At 40.0% G+C, this 26,569-nt stretch overlaps 4 protein-coding genes and 1 long non-coding RNA gene across 9 annotated transcripts in view; 3 read left to right on the top strand and 2 right to left on the bottom strand.

The window, feature by feature from the left end:
* Nucleotides 1-3: 3 nt before the first annotated feature.
* Nucleotides 4-1,441, top strand: hddc3 (HD domain containing 3). Its single transcript, XM_020106718.2, has 4 exons — nucleotides 4-144; nucleotides 344-399; nucleotides 852-1,092; nucleotides 1,233-1,441. The coding sequence occupies exons 1-4, from the start codon at nucleotides 33-35 to the stop codon at nucleotides 1,364-1,366; spliced, it is 543 nt and encodes a 180-aa protein (XP_019962277.2). The 5' UTR covers nucleotides 4-32; the 3' UTR covers nucleotides 1,367-1,441.
* Nucleotides 1,442-2,398: 957 nt separating this feature from the next.
* Nucleotides 2,399-6,263, top strand: mfap1 (microfibril associated protein 1). 2 transcript variants are annotated; one of them, XM_020106714.2, is made up of 9 exons: nucleotides 2,399-2,540; nucleotides 2,763-2,853; nucleotides 3,225-3,441; nucleotides 3,531-3,669; nucleotides 3,752-3,939; nucleotides 4,355-4,624; nucleotides 4,705-4,864; nucleotides 5,342-5,431; nucleotides 5,764-6,263. In XM_020106714.2, exons 2-9 carry the CDS (start codon nucleotides 2,772-2,774, stop codon nucleotides 5,941-5,943), a joined length of 1,326 nt encoding a protein of 441 aa, XP_019962273.1. In that variant the 5' UTR covers nucleotides 2,399-2,540; nucleotides 2,763-2,771; the 3' UTR covers nucleotides 5,944-6,263. The 2 variants fall into 2 exon arrangements, with proteins under 2 accessions (XP_019962273.1, XP_019962276.1); XM_020106717.2 differs by having other exon boundaries at nucleotides 2,403-2,540; nucleotides 2,766-2,853.
* Nucleotides 6,264-6,328: 65 nt separating this feature from the next.
* On the bottom strand, nucleotides 6,329-9,829 carry hypk (huntingtin interacting protein K). Its single transcript, XM_020106719.2, has 4 exons — nucleotides 9,515-9,829; nucleotides 7,129-7,184; nucleotides 6,927-6,978; nucleotides 6,329-6,523 (listed from the first exon to the last, which is right to left on the bottom strand). The coding sequence occupies exons 1-4, from the start codon at nucleotides 9,674-9,676 to the stop codon at nucleotides 6,428-6,430; spliced, it is 366 nt and encodes a 121-aa protein (XP_019962278.1). The 5' UTR covers nucleotides 9,677-9,829; the 3' UTR covers nucleotides 6,329-6,427.
* A 549-nt stretch (nucleotides 9,830-10,378) lies between these two features.
* serinc4 (serine incorporator 4) overlaps nucleotides 10,379-26,569 on the top strand; it is a 25,603-nt gene continuing 9,412 nt past the window's right edge. Inside the window, exons 1-6 of one of the 2 annotated variants that reach the window (XM_069528608.1) lie at nucleotides 10,379-10,512; nucleotides 17,524-17,691; nucleotides 18,659-18,837; nucleotides 24,000-24,079; nucleotides 24,248-24,341; nucleotides 26,380-26,569. The exon at nucleotides 26,380-26,569 is cut by the window's right edge and continues 22 nt beyond it. In XM_069528608.1, the coding sequence (XP_069384709.1) occupies nucleotides 10,381-10,512; nucleotides 17,524-17,691; nucleotides 18,659-18,837; nucleotides 24,000-24,079; nucleotides 24,248-24,341; nucleotides 26,380-26,569 (843 nt within the window). In that variant the 5' untranslated portion in view covers nucleotides 10,379-10,380. Of the gene's footprint in view, nucleotides 10,513-14,912; nucleotides 15,724-17,523; nucleotides 17,692-18,658; nucleotides 18,838-23,999; nucleotides 24,080-24,247; nucleotides 24,342-26,379 lie in introns of those variants that run through there. The other variant, XM_069528614.1, reaches the window with a different exon arrangement.
* Nucleotides 16,573-23,981, bottom strand: LOC109642069 (uncharacterized). Of its 3 annotated transcripts, XR_011243472.1 has the most exons (4): nucleotides 22,586-23,945; nucleotides 17,506-17,671; nucleotides 17,238-17,279; nucleotides 16,573-16,737 (listed from the first exon to the last, which is right to left on the bottom strand). It is a non-coding gene; the product is annotated as an uncharacterized lncRNA (long non-coding RNA). The 3 variants fall into 3 exon arrangements; XR_011243474.1 differs by having other exon boundaries at nucleotides 16,573-17,279; nucleotides 17,506-18,853; nucleotides 22,586-23,981; XR_011243473.1 differs by lacking the exon at nucleotides 17,238-17,279 and having other exon boundaries at nucleotides 16,573-17,219; nucleotides 22,586-22,884.

Here is a 26,569-nt window from a genome sequence, read left to right as displayed (position 1 = left end):
CAGTGTTATTTCCTGTTAATTGATTTTTCACCATGAACTCAGACGCACTTCTGCTGCTAGAGACGGTTTATTTCTCTGCAGAGAAACATCGTAACCAGCGACGCAAAGATGCGGATAAAACTCCGTATATCAATCATCCAATCGGTACGTTCTTGACCGCCATGACTTCAGGTGCTGCTCGCTAATCTGTCCGTGTCACCGCGGAAACAACAACTGGAGCCCCGTGACCATAGACTGTATCTAAAGTGAAATCTTATGATACTTGACCTTTAAGTTCAGTGTTCTGACCATAGACTGTATATAAAGTGAAATCTTAACTTCGTGTGTGTGTGTGTACTTTTAGGAGTAGCAAGAATCCTCAGCCATGAAGGAGGCGTCACAGACATTGAGGTTTTGCAGGTATGTTGTTACTTGGATTCTTTCACTGTGTGAACGTGTCCTGGGCCACGTATGAAGTCTACTGAGCTGACGCTAAACTTTCACAATGAAACAATAGTATGTTGACACTTTTCAGTCTCGACACATTGATTTGTTTGTGGTCACAAAGTCCACACATAATGATTAAATGGCGAAGTCTTTCTTCTTCCTTCTTGTTCATTCAGTCCCTCCTCTCTCGCCCACTGCTGACACAAACACACACACACGCAAACAACTTTGTCATGAGACACATCTGTAAACTAAACTTTGTAAAAACAACATTATTTCTTCTTCTTGAACGCCAATGACAGTTGTGATTATTTGCATAAAGGGCAGGAAGTGAACAAGCTAAACATGATCAGTTCTCAGGACAGACGTTAAGAGCAGGTGTGAATAGGGCCTCAATCACTGAACTGTACATGTCCTGCCCGCAGGCTGCTCTGCTTCATGACACCGTGGAGGACACTGACACCACGCCTGCCGAGCTCGAGATCAAGTTTGGGCCGACCGTGGCTCATATCGTCCAGGAGGTGACCGACGAGAAGAGTCTACCCAAACAGGAGAGGAAACGTCTGCAGGTGGAACACGCGGCTCATTGCAGTCATCAAGCCAAACTGGTCAAACTGGCTGATAAACTGTACAACCTGAGGGACCTGAACCGCTGCACACCTGTTGGTCAGCATTTCACTGCTATCACGCTGTTCTGTTGTTTTTAAAGAGCTTTACTACAATTCTTGGCAACAAAAATATTTGGTTAAAGTACCAGTCCTTCACAGTGTACCGGTTACTCTATCCATGTGTGTGTGTGTGTTTAGGTTGGACAGCGGAGCGGGTGCAGGAGTATTTTGATTGGTCGTCAGAAGTGGTTAAAGGCCTGAGAGGAACGAGCTCGGTTCTGGAAGAGAAGCTGGACGAGCTGTTCAAACACAGAAGAGTCTCAACAATCTGACTGAAAACTGAAGATTTCACTCACAAATATATTAAAACTTCATTTGTGCTAATGCTAATAAATCTTAATTTCTTACTTCTTAGTTGTATTATTTTGCTGGGACATTTAATTTTTTATCTCTTGCTACTACACTGTTGAAACCCATCCAAACACTTGAGCTCATGTTTAAACTTTGCTGTAGTGACGTCAGGCATGAATCAGTATTTGGAAGTTGTAGGAAACTGTTTTCTGTTGAAGACCCTCAGACACAGTTGCAGTCACTTTTTCACCAAAGACATATTTCAACATATTTCTAGATATAAAAGTTACATCTAAAATAAATAAATTCCATCTACAATGTCACATTATTAAAAAAGGAAAATAGAGATATTTTCAATACAATACAGGGATATATTGATGGTTACAGTTATATCCAGGTTTATACAGTTGCATCAAAGAATTTATTCAAGAAGGTGGGAGTAGCAATTATAATTCCAGAATTTTTATTAAAATAGGGAGAAAGATGAGTGAGGGGCTGTAGGTATATACAGGAGAAGTAATTGTATAATGTGAGTGGATAGAGGACACACAGCCATTAAGAGCATATTTTGTTCAGATTCAAGATTATCATTAGTCAGACATTTTGATTGAAAGACAACAAACCGAATACTCAATTCAAATGAATTAAATGTATTAAATAAATAAAATGCACTGATGTGTCCGCCAGCTTCAGTAACGACTAAGAACATCTTTAAACAGAAGGAAAGGAAGCAGAAACAATGGGAGAAAGACATGAAAGGACAATCAAAGGAAAGAGAGAAATGAGACAGACAGCAAGAAACAATAATATCAACTTTGCTTAAAACTGGAAAATATGATTAAATTACAATGAAATATGAGCAAGAAATAAGGCAGCTAATTGTTAAACTTTGGATTCAAGTAAATTTAGACCAAAGAGATATCCTACAAAACAAGTTATAGAAAAATGTTTGATCAAAAATTAATATAACAGTAGTTTTTAAACTTTAGATTATGTAAGACCACCTATGGGCGGAACCATTGACAGAATGCTATAGGAACAAATCCACTTCCTGTCCGGTGACGAGGAAGCACTTCCGCTGTCGAGGAGACTTGGAGCTGGTTTGTTGTGTCGCAGTCGAACTGTTGTTATTTTCCTCTGAGCAGATTTACAGAGGTTCGTCTTCCTTCTAACACTTTCTACTACAAACCTGCTGGTTCGTTGTCGCTAACCACAGTAGCATGGTCACACTAGCATGGTTACACTAGCATGGATACACTAGCATGGATACACTAGCATGGTCACAGTAGCATGGTCACAGTAGCATGGATACACTAGCATGGTTACCGTTCTTCATTAATCCGAGTCTTTCTTGGTTATATTTTATTTTCCTCTCAGCAGTCGAACATGTCCAGTCACGACGCGCTCAACATGAAGCTGCCGCCGATCCAGTCCACGGCCGGAGCCGTTCCGGTCCGGAACGAGAAAGGTGAGATGCTAGCGGCTAGGCTAGCGGCTAGGCTTTATACAACGTTTCTACTTCAGGGAAAAGTGGTGTCAGTGAAGTACACAAACTGATACTTATATCCTCAAATACATTTATCCTGATATATTTCTTGGCATATAAAACTTGACAAATGATTTATGATCAAATCATGAAGTATGATTTTGTTTGGGTTGATTTGTTGACTAATTAGCATCAGCTTCAAAAACTGAAATAAAGCATCTCGAAAAGGAGACGTTGTTGTTGCACTGAATAGTATTTCAGGTCAAATGTATTCAAAGAAACATCCTAACATTCTGTGTTAGCGATGGAAACCTCAGGACCAAACTCATCATTGGGGTCTCTTCATATCTTAGGTGAGCTCTCCATGGAGAAGGTGAAGGTGAAGAGGTACGTGTCCGGTAAACGTCCTGACTATGCACCAATGGAGTCGTCTGATGAGGAAGAGGAGGATTTCCAATTTGTAAAGAAAGGAAAAGAAATGGAGCCAGAGATGGAGCAGGAGGAAGAGGACGTCTCTGACCCACGTCTAAAACGTCTGCTCAACCGTGTTTCGGAAGACGTGGAGGAGAGGTATTGCACCGCTATTTAAATTCAGTCTGAATCGACTAATATGGGCACTGTGTTTTGTGTTTCTTCAAATTTAGTTACTTTGTCCACAGGCTTGCAAGACACAGACAGATCGCAGAGCCTGAGGTTGTTGCTGAGAGCAGCGAGGACTCGGATGAAGGCACGTGGCACCCAGAGCATGAGGAGAGTAGTGAGGAGGAAGAGGAGGAAGAGGAAGAAGTGGATGACGAGGTTAGTTATTTCTGCTTTAAAATTTTAAATCATTTCTTATATTAAGAGAAATTTTTAACTTGGAGTCTGTCATTCTGTGTAGGAAATTGAGAGGAGACGAGCAATGATGCGGCAGCGTGCAGTGGAACGAAAGAATGAGGAGATGGAGGTGATGGAGGTGGAGGAAGAAGGGAAGTCAGGGGAGGAGTCAGAGTCTGAGTCTGAATATGAGGAGTACACAGACAGCGAGGATGAGGCAGAGCCGCGACTCAAACCTGTCTTCATCCGCAAGTATGGACTGAAACTTTAAATCCACAAATGTTTTGGCAACTTTCCTTTGACTACATCATGAGTCAGCTGTTTTATGAGAGACGCTGGAGAATTTTACCAGATCAGGACATGTTAAGATTTTCAGAAAACATTCACATCAGCTTCAGTGGAAACAAAATTATTAACATTACTGTGTTAATCAATTTTTGCTGTTTGCCCTTGACGCACAAATTGAAAATTAGCATTAACCCCACTTTCAGTCTGGAGTTCTCTTACTTTAAAATGAGTCTATTGGAGACTTGATCTCGTAACTGGAGAAACTTAAACATTTTAGCAAACTGATCAACTTACATCCAGTAAATTAGCTGCTGGAATAATAATCCTAACCCTAAAAATCATGGATATGAGATAACAACTCTGTTGGTTTGTGCCACAGAAAGGACAGAATCACAGTGGCAGAGCGTGAAGCAGAGGAGCAGAGGCAAAGAGAGCTGGAGGTCGAGGCCAAGAAGCAGGCGGAAGACCGACGGCGCTACACGCTCAAGATTGTGGAGGAGGAGGCCAAGAAGGAGTTTGAGGAGAACCGTCGCACACTGGCTGCTCTGGATGCTCTGGACACTGATGGAGAGAATGAGGAGGAAGAATACGAAGCCTGGAAAGTCAGAGAGCTGAAACGCATCAAGAGGGACAGAGAGGCCCGAGAAGTGTGAGTAAACGGAACATGCACATGAACTTGATTAATAAGCTCAGTTGTCATTGATTGTTGATGAGAGTGTTTATCTTCAGCATGGAGAAGGAGAAGGCTGAAATCGAGAGATTCCACAACTTGACAGAGGAGGAGCGCAGAGCCGAGTTGCGCAACAGCGGCAAACTCGTCACCAACAAAGCGTCTAAAGGAAAATACAAGTTTCTCCAGAAGTATTATCACAGAGGAGCCTTCTTCATGGTGAGTCAGTGGAATCAGTTCGTTTTGCAGCCCCAAAAATCTGATCTCACAAGCTGAAGTTCTGTTTTATCTATTTTATGATTTATTTGTAGTTTTTATTATACCTCTGCCAGCGACACCCAGTGGCCGGAGGCATGATTTTTAAGTTGTCCGTACATAAATCCGTCCCATTCTTGTGAATACAATATCTTAAAATTTGGTACAAACCTTCACTTGGACTGAAAGATGAACTGGAAACCAACTGTATAACTTTTGAAGCTACCACTGATGCACAAAAATGAACCAAACAATTTTAATGTCTATCCAAAGTGCAACAGCCGTTGTGGTCAGTGGGATGTTGCATCATATGTCTGAACATTGTGTAACACTGACGACCATAGCAGCTCCACTCAGCACTTTAACACAGAAACATTTAAATTTGATGTGGTTCTACCGACAGTTAATCCGTAATTACCGTTGGCATGTGGTGTGTTGCAGGACGAGGAGGAGAACGTGTACAAGAGAGATTTCAGCGCTCCCACTCTGGAGGATCATTTTAACAAAACCATCTTACCCAAAGTCATGCAGGTATGCTGCTTTTCCTCATAATCCATTTTAGTTCTGCTGGTTTCATGTTGCAGGCCTGGAGGCTTGAACACTGTTAGTTAAGTAAGTTTATTTTTAAAATCAGAAAAGTGAAAACATGGTGGACGAGTCAGTTTGCTGCTTAACAGTTTATTTTTTTGTGATAGAAATTGAGATTTCCTTCAGTCTTGACCCAAAACATTTTCCTGTTTGATCACCAATCTTTTTAATGTTGATGGTAACTTGACCGGTCTGATGTTTTGAATCGCTTTCAAACAAAGGAAAACTTTCGCTTCCCCGATTTCACCATTGTCTGGTTTGTTTTCTCCTTTAAGGTAAAAAACTTTGGCCGGTCTGGACGTACCAAGTACACCCACCTGGTGGACCAGGACACCACATCATTTGACTCCGCCTGGGCCCAGGAGAGTGCTCAGAACAGCAAGTTCTTTAAGCAGAAGGCTGCAGGTGTGAGGGACGTGTTCGACAGGCCCACGGTGAATAAGAGGAAGACTTAGATGTGACGTCAGAGACAGATTCTCTTCCCTGGACTTTGTTGTGGAAGGAAACCAGATTCTGCTGCACCATTTAAAAAGAACCTTTATCCACATTGGTTTGTCAACTTGGAGATGAGATAGTTTTCCATTGTGCATGTGCAGAACAAATTCTGAGCCACACCACTAAAATCCCCTTCAATTTTTAAACAAAGAAAATGTGTAAATATCAGTTTATAACATGTTGCAGATTTCCTTCTTTCTTTTCTTCTAATATGTAAAAGTACAGGTCTTGTCACTTGATTTATTTGCAAATAAAATCTGATGTTTCATAATTTTAAAAACTTTTTTCAATCTGTTGAAAAGTATTGAAATTGTGTAACATTTAATCTCAGGTAAAGGAAGAAAGCCGAATGTCAAACTTTATTTAAAAAATGAAAAACAAAAAGGATTTGCAGTTTAACCACTGGGATTAGTTCAGTATCACTGTAGTCCATTTGGTAAATGTTCAATTAGTGAGAGCGACCAAAGCTTCCACCACGTTCCCCATGTGTTCCCTTAGACTGCGCTCGGCCACCGCCCTCGAAATCTCCATCTCAGACATCTGCAACATCCACAGAATGAGAGACAAGTTCAAACTGTGCTTGATGACAAACTGACGGTATAACTGATTAGTTTTATGTTGCAGGTGTGTGTGTGCTCCCAGACTCCCAAAATGGGTGCACACACAAATTCTCGCTCGCTCCTTGTATTTCACGTGACGGCCTACAAGATGATGATACAAATCAGAAAACAGGCATATTTGCAAGTTGCACTGTCTCCTAAAATAATCCCAAAATAAAACTAAAACATCACAGAGTGGTGCCCTGAAAGTTCTACAAGAAATATGAAACTAGCAGCAGATGAACGGCCATGATTTTTAGTATGAAATGTTCTGGTGTCCATTTACTTTTGACAATCAATTCCTCCAATAACAGATGTGGAAAAAAGACAAGTTAAGAACTTACAATTAGTTCTACGTCCTCTTTCTTGATGGTGACTTTGGCCAACTCCTTTTCTCTGAAAATATAAAAAGGGCCAGACAAACATTTTATGTCAAACGTGTCAGGAAAATTCTGCAGATTACAGACGTCACTATCACAGCGAGTTCACCTCAGCATGTTGATCCAGGATGAATAAAAAGGTTTGTGTCACTGTGGATGATCTTACCTTTCCTGTTTGGCTTTCTGCTCTCGTGACCGTCTGTCTCCAATCACTGACATCGCCTGAAATTAAAATAAACATCTGTGTTAGTCAATGGGACAGTGAAGTGTTGTATGTTAGAATGTCGGGACAGTGAAGTGTTGTATGTTAGTATGTCGGGACAGTGAAGTGTTGTATGTTAGAATGTCGGGACAGTGAAGTGTTGTATGTTAGTATGTCGGGACAGTGAAGTATTGTATGTTAGTATGTCGGGACAGTGAAGTGTTGTATGTTAGAATGTCGGGACAGTGAAGTGTTGTATGTTAGTATGTCGGGACAGTGAAGTGTTGTATGTTAGTATGTCGGGACAGTGAAGTCTTGTATGTTAGTATGTCGGGACAGTGAAGTGTTGTATGTTAGTATGTCGGGACAGTGAAGTGTTGTATGTTAGAATGTCGGGACAGTGAAGTGTTGTATGTTAGAATGTCGGGACAGTGAAGTGTTGTATGTTAGTATGTCGGGACAGTGAAGTGTTGTATGTTAGTATGTCGGGACAGTGAAGTGTTGTATGTTAGTATGTCGGGACAGTGAAGTGTTGTATGTTAGTATGTCGGGACAGTGAAGTGTTGTATGTTAGAATGTCGGGACAGTGAAGTGTTGTATGTTAGTATGTCGGGACAGTGAAGTGTTGTATGTTAGAATGTCGGGACAGTGAAGTGTTGTATGTTAGAATGTCGGGACAGTGAAGTGTTGTATGTTAGTATGTCGGGACAGTGAAGTGTTGTATGTCGGGACAGTGAAGTATTGTTGTATGTTAGTATGTTGGGACAGTGAAGTGTTGTATGTTAGTATGTTGGGACAGTGAAGTGTTGTATGTTAGTATGTCGAGACAGTGAAGTGTTGTATGTCGGGACAGTGAAGTATTGTTGTATGTTAGTATGTTGGGACAGTGAAGTGTTGTATGTTAGTATGTTGGGACAGTGAAGTGTTGTATGTTAGTATGTCGGGACAGTGAAGTGTTGTATGTCGGGACAGTGAAGTATTGTTGTATGTTAGTATGTTGGGACAGTGAAGTGTTGTATGTTAGTATGTTGGGACAGTGAAGTGTTGTATGTTAGTATGTCGAGACAGTGAAGTGTTGTATGTCGGGACAGTGAAGTAGTGTTGTATGTTAGTATGTTGGGACAGTGAAGTGTTGTATGTTAGTATGTTGGGACAGTGAAGTGTTGTATGTTAGTATGTCGGGACAGTGAAGTGTTGTATGTTAGTATGTCGGGACAGTGAAGTGTTGTATGTTAGTATGTTGGGACAGTGAAGTATTGTTGTATGTTAGTATGTTGGGACAGTGAAGTGTTGTATGTTAGTATGTTGGGACAGTGAAGTATTGTTGTATGTTAGTATGTCGGGACAGTGAAGTGTTGTATGTTGGGACAGTGAAGTATTGTTGTATGTTAGTATGTCTGGACAGTGAAGTGTTGTTGTATGTTAGTATGTTGGGACAGTGAAGTCTTGTATGTTAGTATGTTGGGACAGTGAAGTGTTGTATGTTAGTATGTCGGGACAGTGAAGTGTTGTATGTCGGGACAGTGAAGTATTGTTGTATGTTAGTATGTTGGGACAGTGAAGTGTTGTATGTTAGTATGTTGGGACAGTGAAGTGTTGTATGTTAGTATGTCGAGACAGTGAAGTGTTGTATGTCGGGACAGTGAAGTATTGTTGTATGTTAGTATGTTGGGACAGTGAAGTGTTGTATGTTAGTATGTTGGGACAGTGAAGTGTTGTATGTTTGTATGTTGGGACAGTGAAGTGTTGTATGTTAGTATGTTGGGACAGTGAAGTCTTGTATGTTAGTATGTTGGGACAGTGAAGTGTTGTATGTTGGGACAGTGAAGTGTTGTATGTTAGTATGTTGGGACAGTGAAGTGTTGTATGTTAGTATGTTGGGACAGTGAAGTGTTGTATGTTGGGACAGTGAAGTGTTGTATGTTAGTATGTCGGGACAGTGAAGTTTTGTATGTTAGTATGTCGGGACAGTGAAGTGTTGTATGTTAGTATGTTGGGACAGTGAAGTGTTGTATGTTGGGACAGTGAAGTGTTGTATGTTAGTATGTTGGGACAGTGAAGTGTTGTATGTTGGGACAGTGAAGTGTTGTATGTTAGTATGTTGGGACAGTGAAGTGTTGTATGTTAGTATGTTGGGACAGTGAAGTCTTGTATGTTAGTATGTTGGGACAGTGAAGTGTTGTATGTTGGGACAGTGAAGTGTTGTATGTTAGTATGTTGGGACAGTGAAGTGTTGTATGTTAGTATGTTGGGACAGTGAAGTGTTGTATGTTAGTATGTTGGGACAGTGAAGTGTGAGAATGCTCAGATGCTGATGGCCGCATGTTGCTATGCTAACGTTAGCTCTCACCGTTTCCAGGTCGGAGCTGGAGATCTCTTTCTCCTCCGCGTAGTCTGTGACTCTCTCCAGGTCTGCGGCGCCGCTGTCATGTTTGCGGGGCTTCTCCGCCGGTTTCCCGGTGCAGTTCTCCTCAGCTTCCAGGTCCAGATCGACGTCTCCCTCGGTCGCCATGTTTGCTCCAGTAAGACCGGAACCAGAAGGACGGTTCTTCTTCTACTGCTTTTTGTTTGATTTGCTATTGGTAAATCAGCTTAAAGGTGCATTACCGCCACCTATGGCCTGGATGTGGAACAGCAGGGAAACCATCAGGTGATCGTCTCTGTGTGATGTGTCTCCAGATAAGTTTCCTGCAGTCACATGAAGTTTTCTTTAATGCAGATCACAGTTTATTTACCTCACGAGGTGATTAATCAAATACTGAAATGTTGCACCTTGTCTTTTTGTGTCTTCCTCTCTGTGAATGTTGAACTGCTGCTGTGACACAACAATTTCCCAACTAGAATCAATAAAGTTCATCTATCTATTACATCTCCAGGTAATTCATGTATGAATGAAGTGATGTATTATTATCTTGTTATCATCAAAGAGATGATTGAGAAAAGACAATTAGTGGATTATGTTGACTTTTAACTGTCCGGATTACAGATTCTCTCTTCTCCTTCTATTCCTGTCTCTCATAAGAGGTTTACCATTTAATACAAACAGCTTTTCCACCACTGGAACACATTTCCTGTGTCTCCAGACTTTTCCAGCTCATCTTGAGCGTGAGCTTCTTCACTCCACCCACGATAATCAGATTAAACAGGAGTGAGAAACTGCTGGTGTCTTGACATCAGTGTCTTTATTCTAAAGGAGATGTGTGAGCAGGCGGAGGAATGGTACCGGGGCTGGAGAGACGTGGTCATCACACCAACGCCTTCATCAAACTCTATGACGCACCACCGCGTGACGCTCTGACTGACTCAGGCCTCAGCGACGAGATGACGGGACACTGGCTCCAGAGACAGGTGAGAATCTGCAGGTTTGATTCCTACAAGATCATCGAGGAAACACAAGAGAGACGTCAAATCATGTTTGTGTTGCACCTTTGATTCACCAGGATAGTTTGAACTCAGACAGGTACAGACAGTTACAGACAGACAGGCATTTACAGACAGTTACAGACAGGTATTTACAGACAGTTACAGACAGACAGGCATTTACAGACAGTTACAGACAGGTACAGACAGTTACAGACAGACAGGCACTTACAGACAGTTACAGACAGACAGTTACAGACAGACAGACAGACAGTTACAGACAGGTCCAGACAGACAGGCACTTACAGACAGTTACAGACACACAGTTACAGACAGACAGGCATTTACAGACAGTTACAGACAGGTACAGACAGTTACAGACAGGTACTTACAGACAGTTACAGACAGTTACAGACAGACAGGCATTTACAGACAGTTACAGACAGGTACAGACAGTTACAGACAGACAGGCACTTACAGACAGTTACAGACAGACAGTTACAGACAGACAGACAGGTCCAGACAGACAGGCACTTACAGACAGTTACAGACAGTTACAGACACACAGTTACAGACAGACAGACAGTTACAGACAGACAGACAGGTCCAGACAGACAGGCACTTACAGACAGTTACAGACAGTTACAGACACACAGTTACAGACAGACAGACAGTTACAGACAGACAGACAGTTACAGACACACAGTTACAGACAGACATACAGACAGTTACAGACAGACAGACAGACAGTTACAGAGAGGTACACACAGTTACAGACAGACAGACAGTGACAGACAGACAGACAGTTACAGACACACAGTTACAGACAGACAGACAGTGACAGACAGACAGACAGTTACAGACACACAGTTACAGACAGACAGACAGTTACAGAGAGGTACACACAGTTACAGACAGACAGACAGTGACAGACAGTGACAGACAGTTGCAGACAGTTACAGACAGACAGACAGTTACAGACAGTTACAGACGGACAGACAGTTACAGAGAGGTACACACAGGTACAGACAGACAGTTACAGACAGGTACAGACAGACAGTTACAGACAGGTACAGACAGTTACAGACAGACAGTTACAAACAGGTACAGACAGACAGTTACAGACAGGTACATACAGGTACAGACAGTTACAGACAGACAGTTACAGACAGGTACAGACAGTTACAAACAGACAGTTACAGACAGGTACATACAGGTACAGACAGTTACAGACAGACAGTTACAGACAGGTACAGACACACAGTTACAGACAGTTACAGACAGGTACAGACAGACAGGTACAGACAGGTACAGACAGACAGTTACAGACAAGTACAGACAGTTACAGACAGTTTTGGTGTATGACCAATAAAAACAGACGGAGCCTCTTTTCACTGAACCTCGTCCAGTAAAATGATTTAATTTAAGTATATTATAAATGATGAGTCGTGTATCTGAGGTTATGACTCGGGAAGAGAACACGTCAGAAGCCTTGTTATAACAGTCTGAAGAAGAAGACAATCAAAATGTCCAAATAAAGAATGAATGGATCATTTTTCTCGTCCTTTTTTTGGTAAACAAGGTTTGGATTCCAGCCAACTGTTATTGCACAAGCCTATTGAAACCATAGACTGAGCGCTTTCGCTCAAGCGACCATTTGCATCCGCTAATTTGCTTTTGTTTGTCCTTTCTGGCACTTCCTCCTCTCCCACAATGCAGCAGTAATTATCTGAGAGTGAAAGGGGCCCCCAGGAATGCAGGGCCACTGCGACCTGGACCGCTCAGAGCAACACGTGTTTATCACAGACTAAGTGATTTACATACATGATGTTTTAATATCAGAATACTGGTGAAAGAAGGCAGACAGACAGGCAGACTGAAAGACAGAGAGACAGGCTGACAGACAGACCGACTGTGAGGCAGACACACAGACTGACTGACTGACAGACAGACAGACAGAGAGGCAGACTGAGAGACAGACACACAGACTGACTAACTGACAGACAGGCAGACAGACAGGCAGAGAGACAGACAGACAGACAGACAGAGAGACAGACAGACAGACAGACAGACAGAGAGGCAGACTGAGAGACAGACAGGCAGGTTAAAACAATAGAGGTGAGTGTGGGGAAGGTCAGTTTGTGACTTGGTTCTTTTGTGCAGCAGCAGTTTGTAAAGGTGAAGGTGTGCAGACGTGTCAACATCAACACATGAACGTTGAGTTAAATAAATGAGTGTCTGGTTTTTCTTGTTGTCGTCACCAGCCTCAGACTCAGTCTCCGTTCACTGGGTCTGTGAGTTCAAGCCTCTTAACTGAGTCTGAACCAAACTAACCTCAGATGTTTATTTAACCTCTTGTTTGCTCCTCAGTTCTTAGAAAGTGAACGTGACAGACGGCTCCTGTGAAGAATTACAGATTAGGCACAAGCTGCTTTTGTCCTGCGTGCATTAGAGAATAAACGTATTCTACTGAATCAGTTTCAAACCTGACAGCAGCTTAATGTCAACTCAGCTCTTCTGCATCATTTTGCTCTTTATTTTTTCCACTTTGTTTTATTCTTCATTTCTCATCCAGACATCAACATTAGAAACACATTCTATTGTTTAATATGTTTCTGTTGTCATTGTAAATTTAATATATTCACATAAAATACTTTTCTTTGATAAGATCAGGAATATGGTAAAATATTATAACACAAGACTCATTTACTAAGCACTTCATTTAAATTGATTCATCCTTCTTCACTATGAGAACTTTAATTTAACTTAACTCTTTCATAACTTCTGCCACAGAGAAAATCTGTGAGCCCAGCAGACTTTTGGGTAATGTAGTTTTATTGTGTTGATCTAAAGGACTATTATAGATTTCTTTGAGCAGTATTCTGATATTAAAACATAATGTAGTTTGTCCTTTTCCATGTTAAGAGTGAGTTTTGGATAATGTTTAATCTCTTTGATAAAAAAGATGATGAGGAAATTGACTTCAGTGAGTAAAGAAAGACTGCGTTCTTTATCATTCATGTGAAACTCCATCGTTCATGGTGACAGTAGTTTCAGCCTGTTGCTCAGTGGAACCTGTTCAGCGTCTCGTCTGATGAAGGTCATCTTCACCGAGACGAGGCCAGAACAACCACAGGATTATCCCATCGCTCAGCTCCGCCCTGCAGGCAAATCTAATCTGACTCTACTCAGGCACTCAGCACTTTTTACACACACACACACACACACACACACACACAAATATACACACTTTCACAGACACACAAACATACACACATAAACACACTTTCACAGACACACACATAGGGCGATGGAAATACACTTTCACACAACCACCTCCTTGATGACAGCACCAGTAGCTTTCTGAGGCTTATTTCTTCCACATGTTCTGTGTAGACTTTTGTCCAAAGACCTGAGACTTGTTCATATATATATATATATATATATATATATATATATATATATATATATATATATATATATATCTCTATCACTGGTGGAAAGTGTACGTGCTGTTCACCTCTGAGAGTAAACTAACTGTCGGCTTCTGTGAGATCTGTAAAAGTTAAATACTCTTCACTGTCTTCTTCGAGCTCAGAGACTCGCTGATATTCTTTAGCCGCCTAATTTCATGTATCGTCTGTCACAGTGGCCATGAACCCTTTGATGAATGGATTTATTTGCTTTACTAATATCAAATGTGATCCTGCCTCTGATTCTTTTACACGGCAGCCTTGTTTTGTTCCAAAGTGGAGGGGCTAACTATGTTGTTAGCGTCCAAATGTTGGCTGTGGTGGATCTACCTCTCCGAACGTGGCCTTCAAATTAGATTACATTTTTGCATTTGTCTCAAGTTAACTGGCAAACATCTATTTCTGCAGCAGTGTAACATTGCTCTTCATGGGTATTTTCTCTAATGCATCGAAATGAGGCTGTGTCACCTGTGGAATTAGGCAACTTCTCCTTGATGATATACCATTAACATGCTTTTTCAGATCTCGTCCACTACCATTGACATAATTTTGCTGCTCGCACAAAGTTTACATCGGAAGACAATGTTCTTTGCACCTTTAACTGCGACAAACACAAAATAATAATTCTTCCAGCTGCTGAACGTGTGCCTCTGTCCTTCTCCCTCATCCTCCGTGCATGGTAGCTCTTTGGCTAGCAGCCGGCCTGACCTGCGCCATAAGATACCCTACCAAGGACAAAAAACTAATCGCACTCTGGTTACGCATTAATGCAGAGTGACTTGGATTAGTAACTGTAATATTGTTACTGTCTTAGAGATTGTAATGCCTTACACTACTCATTATTGGAAAAAGTAAAATAATAGTAATGACTGACTTGGAGATGATAGAGGTGTGATGGGTCAATTCCAACACGTGCGTGAACCGATGGTGTTTCTTTCTAACCCGTTAAGTTTTTATCTGATGCTGGGTCCGTCAGACAGAGCAAATATCCAGTGTTACATTCATGCCTTCATCCCTCGTCCGCTCAGTGTTTGTGGGTCAAACTCTCCAGTCATGATAACATCGGGATTATGGACGTGGCCTCTTTCTGTGAGCGACTCTCACTGGGTCGAGCTCTGGGGGTTTGGTGGAGGCAGCAGCAGGCCGTGGTGTCAGAAAATCACACGGGGTAATTGTTTAATTTTCTACGTCTGGAATAATCGTGGGTCCACTGGTGTCATTCTGTGGGGGTTTGAGCAGGACTGGGGGAGGGGAAGGGAGGGACAGATGGTTTCTGTCCTCCTCACCCCCTCCTCCCCTCACAGACCTAATCTGACTGGGTAGGACAGGGGGAGGATGGGGGAGGCCACCGGGCATTCTACACCATCTCACCCTGTTTTCTGGCAGCAAGCACAGTCGCAGAGCCAACACTCGCAGGATATGGTGAAAAGAACAAGTTATTCCCTGTGGGTCAGGAGGAGCTGAGCTCATGTTGGGTGCAGCAGATTTACTGATAATCCAGCATAAGGACACAGTGAGGACGACCTGCTGGACCTTTTATTCTTGAGTTTGAGGATGTGAGGATGCTGCTGGCCGTCTGACAAAAGCCTGTTTGTGCTGGAACTTTATGGCCAAATGTAGAGCCGTGGTGTCGGAGGAAAAACAGTTTAGAGGCACAATGTCGGCCACTCAGGGGGTGAACCGCAGCGGCATCTACAACTACTTCCTCAACATGGTGGCCTATCAGGTGAGCGCTGACGAGCAGCTGGAGATCTGTTCAGTGTGCTGATTAAAATGTGTTTACTTTTCTACACATGATCAGAATTTCTCTCTCAAGATGTTTTTATTTATTCTAACTCTGGATTATTGAAACAATACTAAAGTTTTATTCATTACAACTCTGATTTATTTAAATTATTCTAAAGTTTTATTTATTATAACTCTGGATTATTCAAATAATTCTAAAATTGTATTCATTATAACTGATTTATTTAAATTATTCTAAAGTTGTATTTATTATAACTCTGGATTATTCAAATAATTCTAAAATTGTATTTATTATAACTCTGTATTATTTAAAATAATGCAGAGATTTTTATTATCTAGATTTTGATGTTTTATTTTTCAAGTACTTACCATCAGGAGTTCATGTCCTTGTTTCATCATATCATAAATATAAAGCAAAAAGGGATCTAGAAGTTTTTTTGTTTATGAGTGATGCATTGTAGATTTAAAGGAAGTTAAATCCTAAATGACGCTTCATATTTCAGGATAAAGAGTTTAGCTTTTATGACGTTGCACCACTGTATTTATCTTTGGTTTGTGTCATTGTGGTTTCTGTTTAATTTCATCTGAGACATGTGAGGAAGTTCTGACTTTCTTAAAGTAATTACATCTTATCAAATGCAACTCAAACAGGAGAAACTTTGGTCCTAATTGATTATCTATCTATCATCAGCTACCAGCACTTATTGGATGTGTAGTGATGACATCGTGTATTCATGCTCCACAGATGATGAATCCCTGAGACTTTTATCAGCCTTCGAGCACCATGAGCTGGTTTTTCATGAAATATACTTTTTTGTTTTCATGATGATTTTGGTGTTGTAAAAATTAAACCTTTATTTGTGCTAAAGTTACATGACAGGTTCATTTGTCACTTGGTTTTATCACAGACAGAATAACTCAGCAGGTGAGTCCTCGTCCATCAGGATGTTAAAGATTCAGGAGCTTCTACAGTCACATCTCATAATGTGTCCTGCTGTCGGAATAATCAGAAAAATGTGTTTACATGAACGATTATTTGAGAAGTTGCAGACGTCAAATATATAAAGCAAAGATCATAATTTTACAATCACCTCTGCATAGAGGCTCGTGAACTTCTCACATGTTAAACTTTTATCACTTTAAACATCCTAACATCACTTTTTAATCCAGTACGTTATGATGAATGTGTTAAATGATTTATTTACCTGTCTCACCTTTGTTATCATGTAAATATGATAATGAGTTTAAACTCAAATATAACATGTTAATTACAGCTTCCATGTTTTTTTACGTGTAACCACTTCAGAGAACATCAACACACTGACGTCAGAACAACTAGGAGCATGTGATGTATAGTTAAAAGCATCATGGGAAATTCAGGCAACGTGTCATTATCCTGCAGTTTCTCTGCTGTGCAGAAGTTATGTGTCCTGATGGACGTCAGTTACGTGTCCTGATGGACGTCAGTTACGTGTCCTGATGGACGTCAGTTACCAGTTACGTGTCCTGATGGACGTCAGTTACCAGTTACGTGTCCTGATGGAAACAAACATTCGTATTATTATAGGAAACATGAGCTCAGTTATTGTATGCTGATCAGTCATGTGACAGAAGTCAGGTTCTTCACACCAGTCATCAGGGGTTTATTCATCCAGTCAGTGTTTATTCATCCATTCACTCACTCACTCGTTACACGTCACTCACACGTTACACACACTCACACGTTACACATCACACACCACACACAGTTGAAGACACTGACCCGTCTCGTCCTCCTCAGATCTGCTGCTGCTGTGGTCCAGCTCCCTGTTCCCTCTGCTGTGCCTTCTGTCCTCCAGTCAAGTCGTCCACCAGCACCCGGGTCATGTACACCCTCTTTCATATCATGAGCTGCGCCGTTTCCTGCCTCATGTTGTCCCGCACCGTCTCTGAGCTCGTCAGGGAAAATGTGAGTTGGCAGCTTGTCCATCAATGTCTGGTTCTTTTATTTAAAATCCAAGTTTTCAGGCTGAAGATGCTGATTTTGTGAATTCAATCACAAAATTGACCAATAATGATTCTGACATAACATTTGTTAAATATCAGTTTGAGTAGAAACAGGAAACAGTAACTTGGATAGTCTGTGATTGGCTGCCTGTCAGATACAACAGCCAATCAAAGGGACTCAATGACAAGCAGCAAAGAAGCATTTCAAATAATTTAGACTAAACAAACAGTTGTCGAGGATGTATTCAGATCCTGTTTTATAAAAATAGGATCACTTCAGTTAAATATTATTCATGAAATGTAATTGGTTTATTAATACTGATGCATTTATGTGTTATTTGTAATTTTGTACAGTTATACAGCAAAATAAACATGTCACATTTTATAAAGCTGAGGTTTATTTATACACTGTCAGGAAACACAGGTGCTAGTCAAATAAATAAAGGTGTCATTGAGTAAGCCAAATATTTAACTACAATAGAACAACATGCAACAGAAACACTGGGAGCAAAGGGACACACAGAGACATATACACACAAGCCAGGATGAGGGAACAGATCACGCAGGTAGGAAATAAAGCTACAGACACACAAGGAGCTAAGTTCCTATCTGAACACAACGTCTATAACAAAATTCATCAACTCTTTAGCTCACAGCTCAGAGTCATGACACGCTTAAAACAACCACCGTGCTGAGCAGGCTTCAAACCAAAATAAAACATCAAACAGATTCCAGAGATTAGACACAGCCGCTGTAAAGACCCGTCACCTCTGAGTCCTGAACTCAGGATGTCCAGAAGCATCTGGGCCTCACAGCTCAGAGGACGCCACTGATGCAACAGTGAAATCAAATGGTCTCATTTCAAATCTTTAATCAAGCAATGATCTTAAATCAATGGTGTATTCATGTAGTCAATGTGTGTGTTCCAGGTGCCTTTCTTTAACATGGTGTGTGACCAGGCGCACGGCGGAGGTCATTGCGAGATGTTGGTCGGCTACTCCGCTGTCTACAGAGTCTGCTTTGGCACTTCCTGTTTCTACCTGATGATGGCGATCTTCCTTATAGACGTAAAGTCCAGTCAGGACTTCAGAGCGCTGATACACAACGGGTCAGACATCAAACACCTAAACATCAGTGTTACTACTGTCAGATTATTAATGATCAGATCATTATCGGATTATTTAATCCATTATCAGGTAATAATGAGATTATTATCAAATTATTAATGATCAGATTATTATTAGATAAATTAGCGCTATACACAACAGGTCAGATGTCACCTCATAAAACACCTAGACATCAGTGTTATTACTTTTTCCTCATCATATGGATGTCATTTCATTATTATATTATTGATGATCAGATTATTAGATAAATTGCTATATTATTGTCAGGCCTGGACTTGAAGGAGGACTCAGATGCAGAGTAATGACCGTTAAATCAGACTTTATTTTGTATTCTCTTCAACCTCTCAGACAGAGTGACAAAATAACAGGCTATGAAAAAAATAGCTATCGGGTCAATGAAGAATTATCAAGAAAATAAACAGGAATATAATTCTTCCAATAAACAGAAACCCACTCCGTGACACAGAAATGTATGAACAGAACATCAGACCACTAAGAGGAAACAAAAGACTCAGAACTACAAACTCAAAATTCCCCGAGAAGGAAAACCAAACTCCGTTCAAAAAGACCAAAACACTCCTAAAAATCGGAGGCTCTACTACTCACTATGAAACTTTTAACTAGAACAGATCACTCCTGAGGAGACTCTACTAAACACTATGAAACTTTAACTAGAACAGAAGATCACTCCTGAGGAGACTCTACTAAACACTATGAAACTTTAACTAGAACAGAAGATCACTCCTGAGGAGACTCTACTAAACTCTATGAAACCTTTACTAGAACAGATCACTCCTGAGGAGACTCTACTAAACTCTATGAAACTTTAACTAGAACAGAAGATCACTCCTGAGGAGACTCTACTAAACTCTATGAAACTTTAACTAGAACAAAAGATCACTCCTGAGGAGACTCTACTAAACTTTAACTAGAACAGATCACTCCTGAGGAGACTCTACTAAACTCTATGAAACCTTTACTAGAACAGAAGATCACTCCTGAGGAGACTCTACTAAACTCTATGAAACTTTAACTAGAACAGATCACTCCTGAGGAGACTCTACTAAACTTTAACTAGAACAGATCACTCCTGAGGAGACTCTACTAAACTCTATGAAACTTTAACTAGAACAGATCACTCCTGAGGAGACTCTACTAAACTCTATGAAACTTTAACTAGAACAGATCACTCCTGAGGAGACTCTACTAAACTCTATGAAACTTTTAACTAGAACAAAAGATCACTCCTGAGGAGACTCTACTAAACACTATGAAACTTTAACTAGAACAGATCACTCCTGAGGAGACGCTACTAAACTCTATGAAACCTTTACTAGAACAGAAGATCACTCCTGAGGAGACTCTACAAAACACTATGAAACTTTAACTAGAACAAAAGATCACTCCTGAGGAGACTCTACTAAACTCTATGAAACTTTAACTAGAACAGAAGATCACTCCTGAGGAGACTCTACTAAACACTATGAAACTTTAACTAGAACAGATCACTCCTGAGGAGACTCTACTAAACTCTATGAAACTTTAACTAGAACAGAAGATCACTCCTGAGGAGACTCTACTAAACACTATGAAACTTTAACTAGAACAGAAGATCACTCCTGAGGAGACTCTACTAAACTCTATGAAACTTTAACTAGAACAGAAGATCACTCCTGAGGAGACTCTACTAAACTCTATGAAACTTTAACTAGAACAGAAGATCACTCCTGAGGAGACTCTACTAAACTCTATGAAACTTTAACTAGAACAAAAGATCACTCCTGAGGAGACTCTACTAAACTCTATGAAACTTTAACTAGAACAAAAGATCACTCCTGAGGAGACTCTACTAAACTCTATGAAACTTTAACTAGAACAGAAGATCACTCCTGAGGAGACTCTACTAAACTCTATGAAACTTTAACTAGAACAAAAGATCACTCCTGAGGAGACTCTACTAAACTCTATGAAACTTTAACTAGAACAGAAGATCACTCCTGAGGAGACTCTACTAAACACTATGAAACTTTAACTAGAACAGATCACTCCTGAGGAGACTCTACTAAACTCTATGAAACTTTAACTAGAACAGATCACTCCTGAGGAGACTCTACTAAACTTTAACTAGAACAGAAGATCACTCCTGAGGAGACTCTACTAAACTCTATGAAACTTTAACTAGAACAGAAGATCACTCCTGAGGAGACTCTACTAAACTCTATGAAACTTTAACTAGAACAGAAGATCACTCCTGAGGAGACTCTACTAAACTCTATGAAACTTTAACTAGAACAAAAGATCACTCCTGAGGAGACTCTACTAAACTCTATGAAACTTTAACTAGAACAGATCACTCCTGAGGAGACTCTACTAAACACTATGAAACTTTAACTAGAACAGATCACTCCTGAGGAGACTCTACTAAACTCTATGAAACTTTAACTAGAACAGATCACTCCTGAGGAGACGCTACTAAACACTATGAAACCTTAACTAGAACAGAAGATCACTCCTGAGGAGACTCTACTAAACTCTATGAAACTTTAACTAGAACAGAAGATCACTCCTGAGGAGACTCTACTAAACACTATGAAACTTTAACTAGAACAGATCACTCCTGAGGAGACTCTACTAAACTCTATGAAACTTTAACTAGAACAAAAGATCACTCCTGAGGACACTCTACTAAACTCTATGAAACTTTAACTAGAACAGAAGATCACTCCTGAGGAGACGCTACTAAACACTATGAAACTTTAACTAGAACAGAAGATCACTCCTGAGGAGACTCTACTAAACTCTATGAAACTTTAACTAGAACAGATCACTCCTGAGGAGACTCTACTAAACTCTATGAAACTTTAACTAGAACAGAAGATCACTCCTGAGGAGACTCTACTAAACTCTATGAAACTTTAACTAGAACAGATCACTCCTGAGGAGACGCTACTAAACACTATGAAACTTTAACTAGAACAGATCACTCCTGAGGAGACTCTACTAAACTCTATGAAACTTTAACTAGAACAGATCACTCCTGAGGAGACTCTACTAAACACTATGAAACTTTAACTAGAACAGATCACTCCTGAGGAGACTCTACTAAACTCTATGAAACTTTAACTAGAACAGATCACTCCTGAGGAGACTCTACTAAACTCTGAAACTTTAACTAGAACAGATCACTCCTGAGGAGACTCTACTAAACACTATGAAACTTTAACTAGAACAGATCACTCCTGAGGAGACTCTACTAAACTCTATGAAACTTTAACTAGAACAGAAGATCACTCCTGAGGAGACTCTACTAAACTCTATGAAACTTTAACTAGAACAGATCACTCCTGAGGAGACTCTACTAAACTCTATGAAACTTTAACTAGAACAGATCACTCCTGAGGAGACTCTACTAAACTCTATGAAACTTTAACTAGAACAGAAGATCACTCCTGAGGAGACTCTACTAAACACTATGAAACTTTAACTAGAACAGATCACTCCTGAGGAGACTCTACTAAACTCTATGAAACTTTAACTAGAACAGATCACTCCTGAGGAGACTCTACTAAACACTATGAAACTTTAACTAGAACAGAAGATCACTCCTGAGGAGACTCTACTAAACTCTATGAAACTTTAACTAGAACAGATCACTCCTGAGGAGACTCTACTAAACTCTATGAAACTTTAACTAGAACAGTCTCAAGGGGGAAAAGAACACAGACTTACGTGAGACAAGCAGAGCTGAGACAACATGGACTGTGGCACAAGACAAAGAGACGCAGACTATAAAAGACATGAAGGTAATGAGGGACAGGTGGACACGATCAGACAATCAGACCGGGGACACATGAGGAAGGACAAGTGACCTGAAACGAGAGGAGAGTTCATTTTCAAAATAAAACAGGAAGTCACGAGACAAAACCCAGAAAAAGACAAACCTCACCGCGGTGTGAAAATGGTTAGATCAATGGTTGTAGATTGTTGGATAAATTATCACATTAATAAATAAATTATCAGATTAATAAATAAATGAGTAGATCAATGGTTGTAGATTGTTGGATAAATTATCACATTAATAAATAAATTATCAGATTAATAAATAAATTATCAGATTAATAAATAAATTATCACATTAATAAATAAATGAGTAGATCAATTGTTATAGATTGTTGGATAAATTATCACATTAATAAATAAATTATCAGATTAATAAATAAATGAGTAGATCAATTGTTATAGATTGTTGGATAAATGATCAGATTAATAAATAAATGATTAGATCAATTGTTATAGATTTTTGGATAAGTGATCTGATTATTTAATAAATTATCAGATTAATAAATAAATAATTAGATCAATTGTTATTATTAGATACATTTTTATCACCTTCATCCATTTAAGAGAGAAACATATGTTTAAACACAAAATGAATCCACACATGAACTCAGACTTCTCTCCATAATAAACAGTGGATTTACAGTGAGAGACATTTCCCTGCATGAGAGTATTAATGATCTTTAAACACTTGTTTATGTGTGTGAGGAGAAAGTCTTTTCTCTGATCACCTGACCCGGCCTCAGTCTATTTTCAGATCTCTGTTGTCACACTTTCCACCGTGCACACTAGCTGACGTTGCTCGGATTAGGATTTGACAGACTGCTGCTCCTCTCTGGAGCAAATCTCCTCAGAAGACTCTGTGGCACAGCGAAGGTCTCAGGGTCTTTGGCAAAGGTTGCAGCTCTGGTCTGTGACCCAGTGCCCTGAGGAAATCCGTACAGGCCACAGAGTGGAAACACTTTGCTTTTGAAACCCTAAGAGATTTTATCCTTCAGCCTGGAAATGATTTTAAATGAGTGTTCACACGTCAACTCTGGTCTTCTTCGAACATCCGAGTTTACACAACTTTCCAACAAGTTCACAAAGTGCGTCACAACCAGCAAAAAGCAGTTTAAGTCAAATAAAGTAGGGAATCAGTTCAGAGTACAGAGGAGTGAAATACAGAACAGCAGTAAAAAGAGGTGAAGGAAAAATACAGTAAAATATTTTATAGTTTAATTCAAATAAAAGCAGAGAGGATGAGAGCAGAAGAATTAAACATTGAACCTCTGAAACTAACTGGTGGTTCTGTGTCGTCTCTCAGCTTCTGGTTCTTAAAGTTCATCACCCTTCTCGGCACGTGCACGGCCGCCTTCTTCATCCCTACAGAGTCCTTCCTGCACGGTGAGAGACTCCAGCTAGAGGCCAGCAGAGAGCCACTCTGCTCTGATAGACCATGAATCAGCTGATCTCACTTCAAGCTCTCTGAAATCAGTTGATTCATGATTCACACATTCTTCTTTCACTTCCCTGAAACTAATCAAATGAACAAAGGCTCTTCTCTTTTCACAGCGTGGCATTATGTGGGTGTGGTCGGAGGATTCGCCTTCATCCTCATCCAACTCATCCTCATCACAGCTTTTGCACACACATGGAACAAGAACTGGTGAGATGAACATGAATCAATTATTTTAAATTGAGTGATATCAAATATATATGTAAATAATAAAAGATAAAATACAAACAGGTTTATTATCAAGTCAAACGTGTGGCTGCAGCAGATTCATGGAATTACACAAACAAGTGTAATTCTCAGGCCTCAAGTTACTGCTGGAAAAAGTCCTGGAAATTCTTTGACTGACGTGATGGACTGCAGAGACCGTTTACATCTCTGGTCAAAAATAATTTATACAATAACCGACTTATTAATGGTGAACATGATCAAAACCAATCAAAGACTGATTTTCACAAGAGAATTTTATCCTTCTGCTCCAGTTACTCACCTCGTCTAGAATAGTAAAATATTCACTTGACTGTAAATGAGACAAAAAACATCAAATCCTACAAATGTTTAGCATTTTTTCCCAAAATCGGATAAATGGTCATTTGATTAGAATATTGGCAGATTTCGACCGACCTTGTTGGAAGAATCAGCCAAGAAAGTAGTCATTAAAGTCTGGATCCTGATATTTTTGACTCTCATTATTTATCATTTTTCAAATATTTAGATATTTTCACAGAATAATTCTTGGATGAGAAATATTACACATTATATTAAATAACACACATGTGTAATTTGGTATGAATCCAAATAAAAATCTATATTTGGCTGATTTAACTGATTTCATTCGGGGGTTGGCTTCAGTTTTATAATCAACTGGAGATAATGATTTCATGATCTGTATTGTTGGTTTAGCTTTAAGGCTCGGGTGAATTTCAGGGGACTGTTTCTGGAGGAACACGCTCAGTGAAATGTTGTAGTTCTGTTGATGTTTGTGTGTATTTTATGTTTTTGCATCAGTCTTCCCCGTCATGTCCTCATTCATTTAATCACTGTTGACAGCCCACTTGTTCCAGATGTTACTTGCTGTGTCCAGCTGTTGCTGTTGTGCCATCTCTCTCTCTGTCACCTCTGAACTCTGCTGTGACATGTCAGAGTTGTAGCTACAACAGTTGAGAGGATTTATTCAGTCAGGGGCTTTTCAGAGGGAAAATCCTCTTATTCAATATAATGAGGTTTTCATTCCCGTCTGTTCTTCAGGTTCAGGTCAGGATCCTCTAAAAACTAAAGTTACCTACTAAAGTAGTCCTCAGTGCAGGGAATCAAAGATGCAGGGAGGACAACTGAATTGTCTATTTGGAGTAAAGTACTTTTTTAAGATGACTAGAGAAACAAAACTGATCCTTAAAGGAGACACATTCTGCTTATATTCATATTCATTATTCTATTTGATTGTTGTGTGAATGTTTTCATGCTCTAATGTTCAGTATCACGTTCCTCAAACTGTCCATCGCTGCAGTGCCTCTTTTCAGTCTCTGTCTCTAACTCTTGGTTTTAGTTCCTGTCTCTTGAAGACCCCCCCCAGATAAAGTCTGCTCTGATTGGTCAGCTGCTCCACTCTTGTGATTGGTCAACAGCTTTTTTGGTTCACTCTCACTGTCTCATCAGGAACTTTAGTTTTTTCAGTGAACCGTCCGTCCAACTAATGAGTCACAGATTTCCTCCAGTAGCTAAAAATCGTCTTCAATTCTTTAAACTCTAAATGAATGTTTCTCCATAACAGCTGAATACGTCCTCAAAACGTTTCATATGAAACTTAAAAGTTGATGAAGGAAATATATTCTGTTCATATTTCCACTGTCCTCTGAAACTCTGAAAAATATACAGTGATGATGAAAGAGGATTTTTACTTGTGTAAAAGAACAATATATTTCACTACAAATAAAATCCATCAAATTCCCTTGTACTTTGATTTGTGGCCTAAATTGACATTAATTAAATAATGAATTAATTAAATTCTTAAAGCAGGTTAACCCTATTGCTAGAATTCATTCCTAATGTTGTCAAGGATCTTTTGTGTGAAGCACTTTGGAACCTTGTTTCGATGAGTGCTATACAAATAAAGTTATTATTATCATTCATAAACCATCAGCTGTTTTTATCTGCGACACATACAGATTATGAAATCTTTGCTCTGTCGCAGGTTGACCGGAGCAGCAGAAAACAAACGCTGGTACCTGGCGGTGATGTGTGCCACGCTCTTCTTCTACACCATCGCCACCATGGCCTTCACCTTCATGTACAAGTACTACACACATCCCATCGCCTGCCACTTCAACAAGGCCCTGCTCTGGATCAACCTGGGACTCTGCGGCCTCATGTCCTTCATCGCC

This window comes from Paralichthys olivaceus, chromosome 1, assembly GCF_024713975.1.
Source record: "Paralichthys olivaceus isolate ysfri-2021 chromosome 1, ASM2471397v2, whole genome shotgun sequence".
Classification (NCBI taxonomy): Eukaryota; Metazoa; Chordata; class Actinopteri; order Pleuronectiformes; family Paralichthyidae; genus Paralichthys; species Paralichthys olivaceus.
Note: the sequence above shows the minus strand (reverse complement) of the source record. Positions and strands in the feature narration are given on the sequence as shown.

Bases quoted from the DNA above. Each gene is read 5' to 3' on its own strand.
- hddc3 (XM_020106718.2), top strand. From the start codon at position 33: ATGAACTCAGACGCACTTCTGCTGCTAGAGACGGTTTATTTCTCTGCA. The intron at 145-343 runs GTACGTTCTTGA...GTGTACTTTTAG, and splicing joins GTATATCAATCATCCAATCG to GAGTAGCAAGAATCCTCAGC. The intron at 1,093-1,232 runs GTCAGCATTTCA...GTGTGTGTTTAG, and splicing joins GAACCGCTGCACACCTGTTG to GTTGGACAGCGGAGCGGGTG.
- mfap1 (XM_020106714.2), top strand. From the start codon at position 2,772: ATGTCCAGTCACGACGCGCTCAACATGAAGCTGCCGCCGATCCAGTCC. The intron at 4,625-4,704 runs GTGAGTAAACGG...GTTTATCTTCAG, and splicing joins GACAGAGAGGCCCGAGAAGT to CATGGAGAAGGAGAAGGCTG. The intron at 4,865-5,341 runs GTGAGTCAGTGG...GGTGTGTTGCAG, and splicing joins ACAGAGGAGCCTTCTTCATG to GACGAGGAGGAGAACGTGTA.
- hypk (XM_020106719.2), bottom strand. From the start codon at position 9,676: ATGGCGACCGAGGGAGACGTCGATCTGGACCTGGAAGCTGAGGAGAAC. The intron at 6,979-7,128 runs GTAAGATCATCC...TTATATTTTCAG, and splicing joins CAGAAAGCCAAACAGGAAAG to AGAAAAGGAGTTGGCCAAAG. The intron at 6,524-6,926 runs GTAAGTTCTTAA...TGGATGTTGCAG, and splicing joins AAGAGGACGTAGAACTAATT to ATGTCTGAGATGGAGATTTC.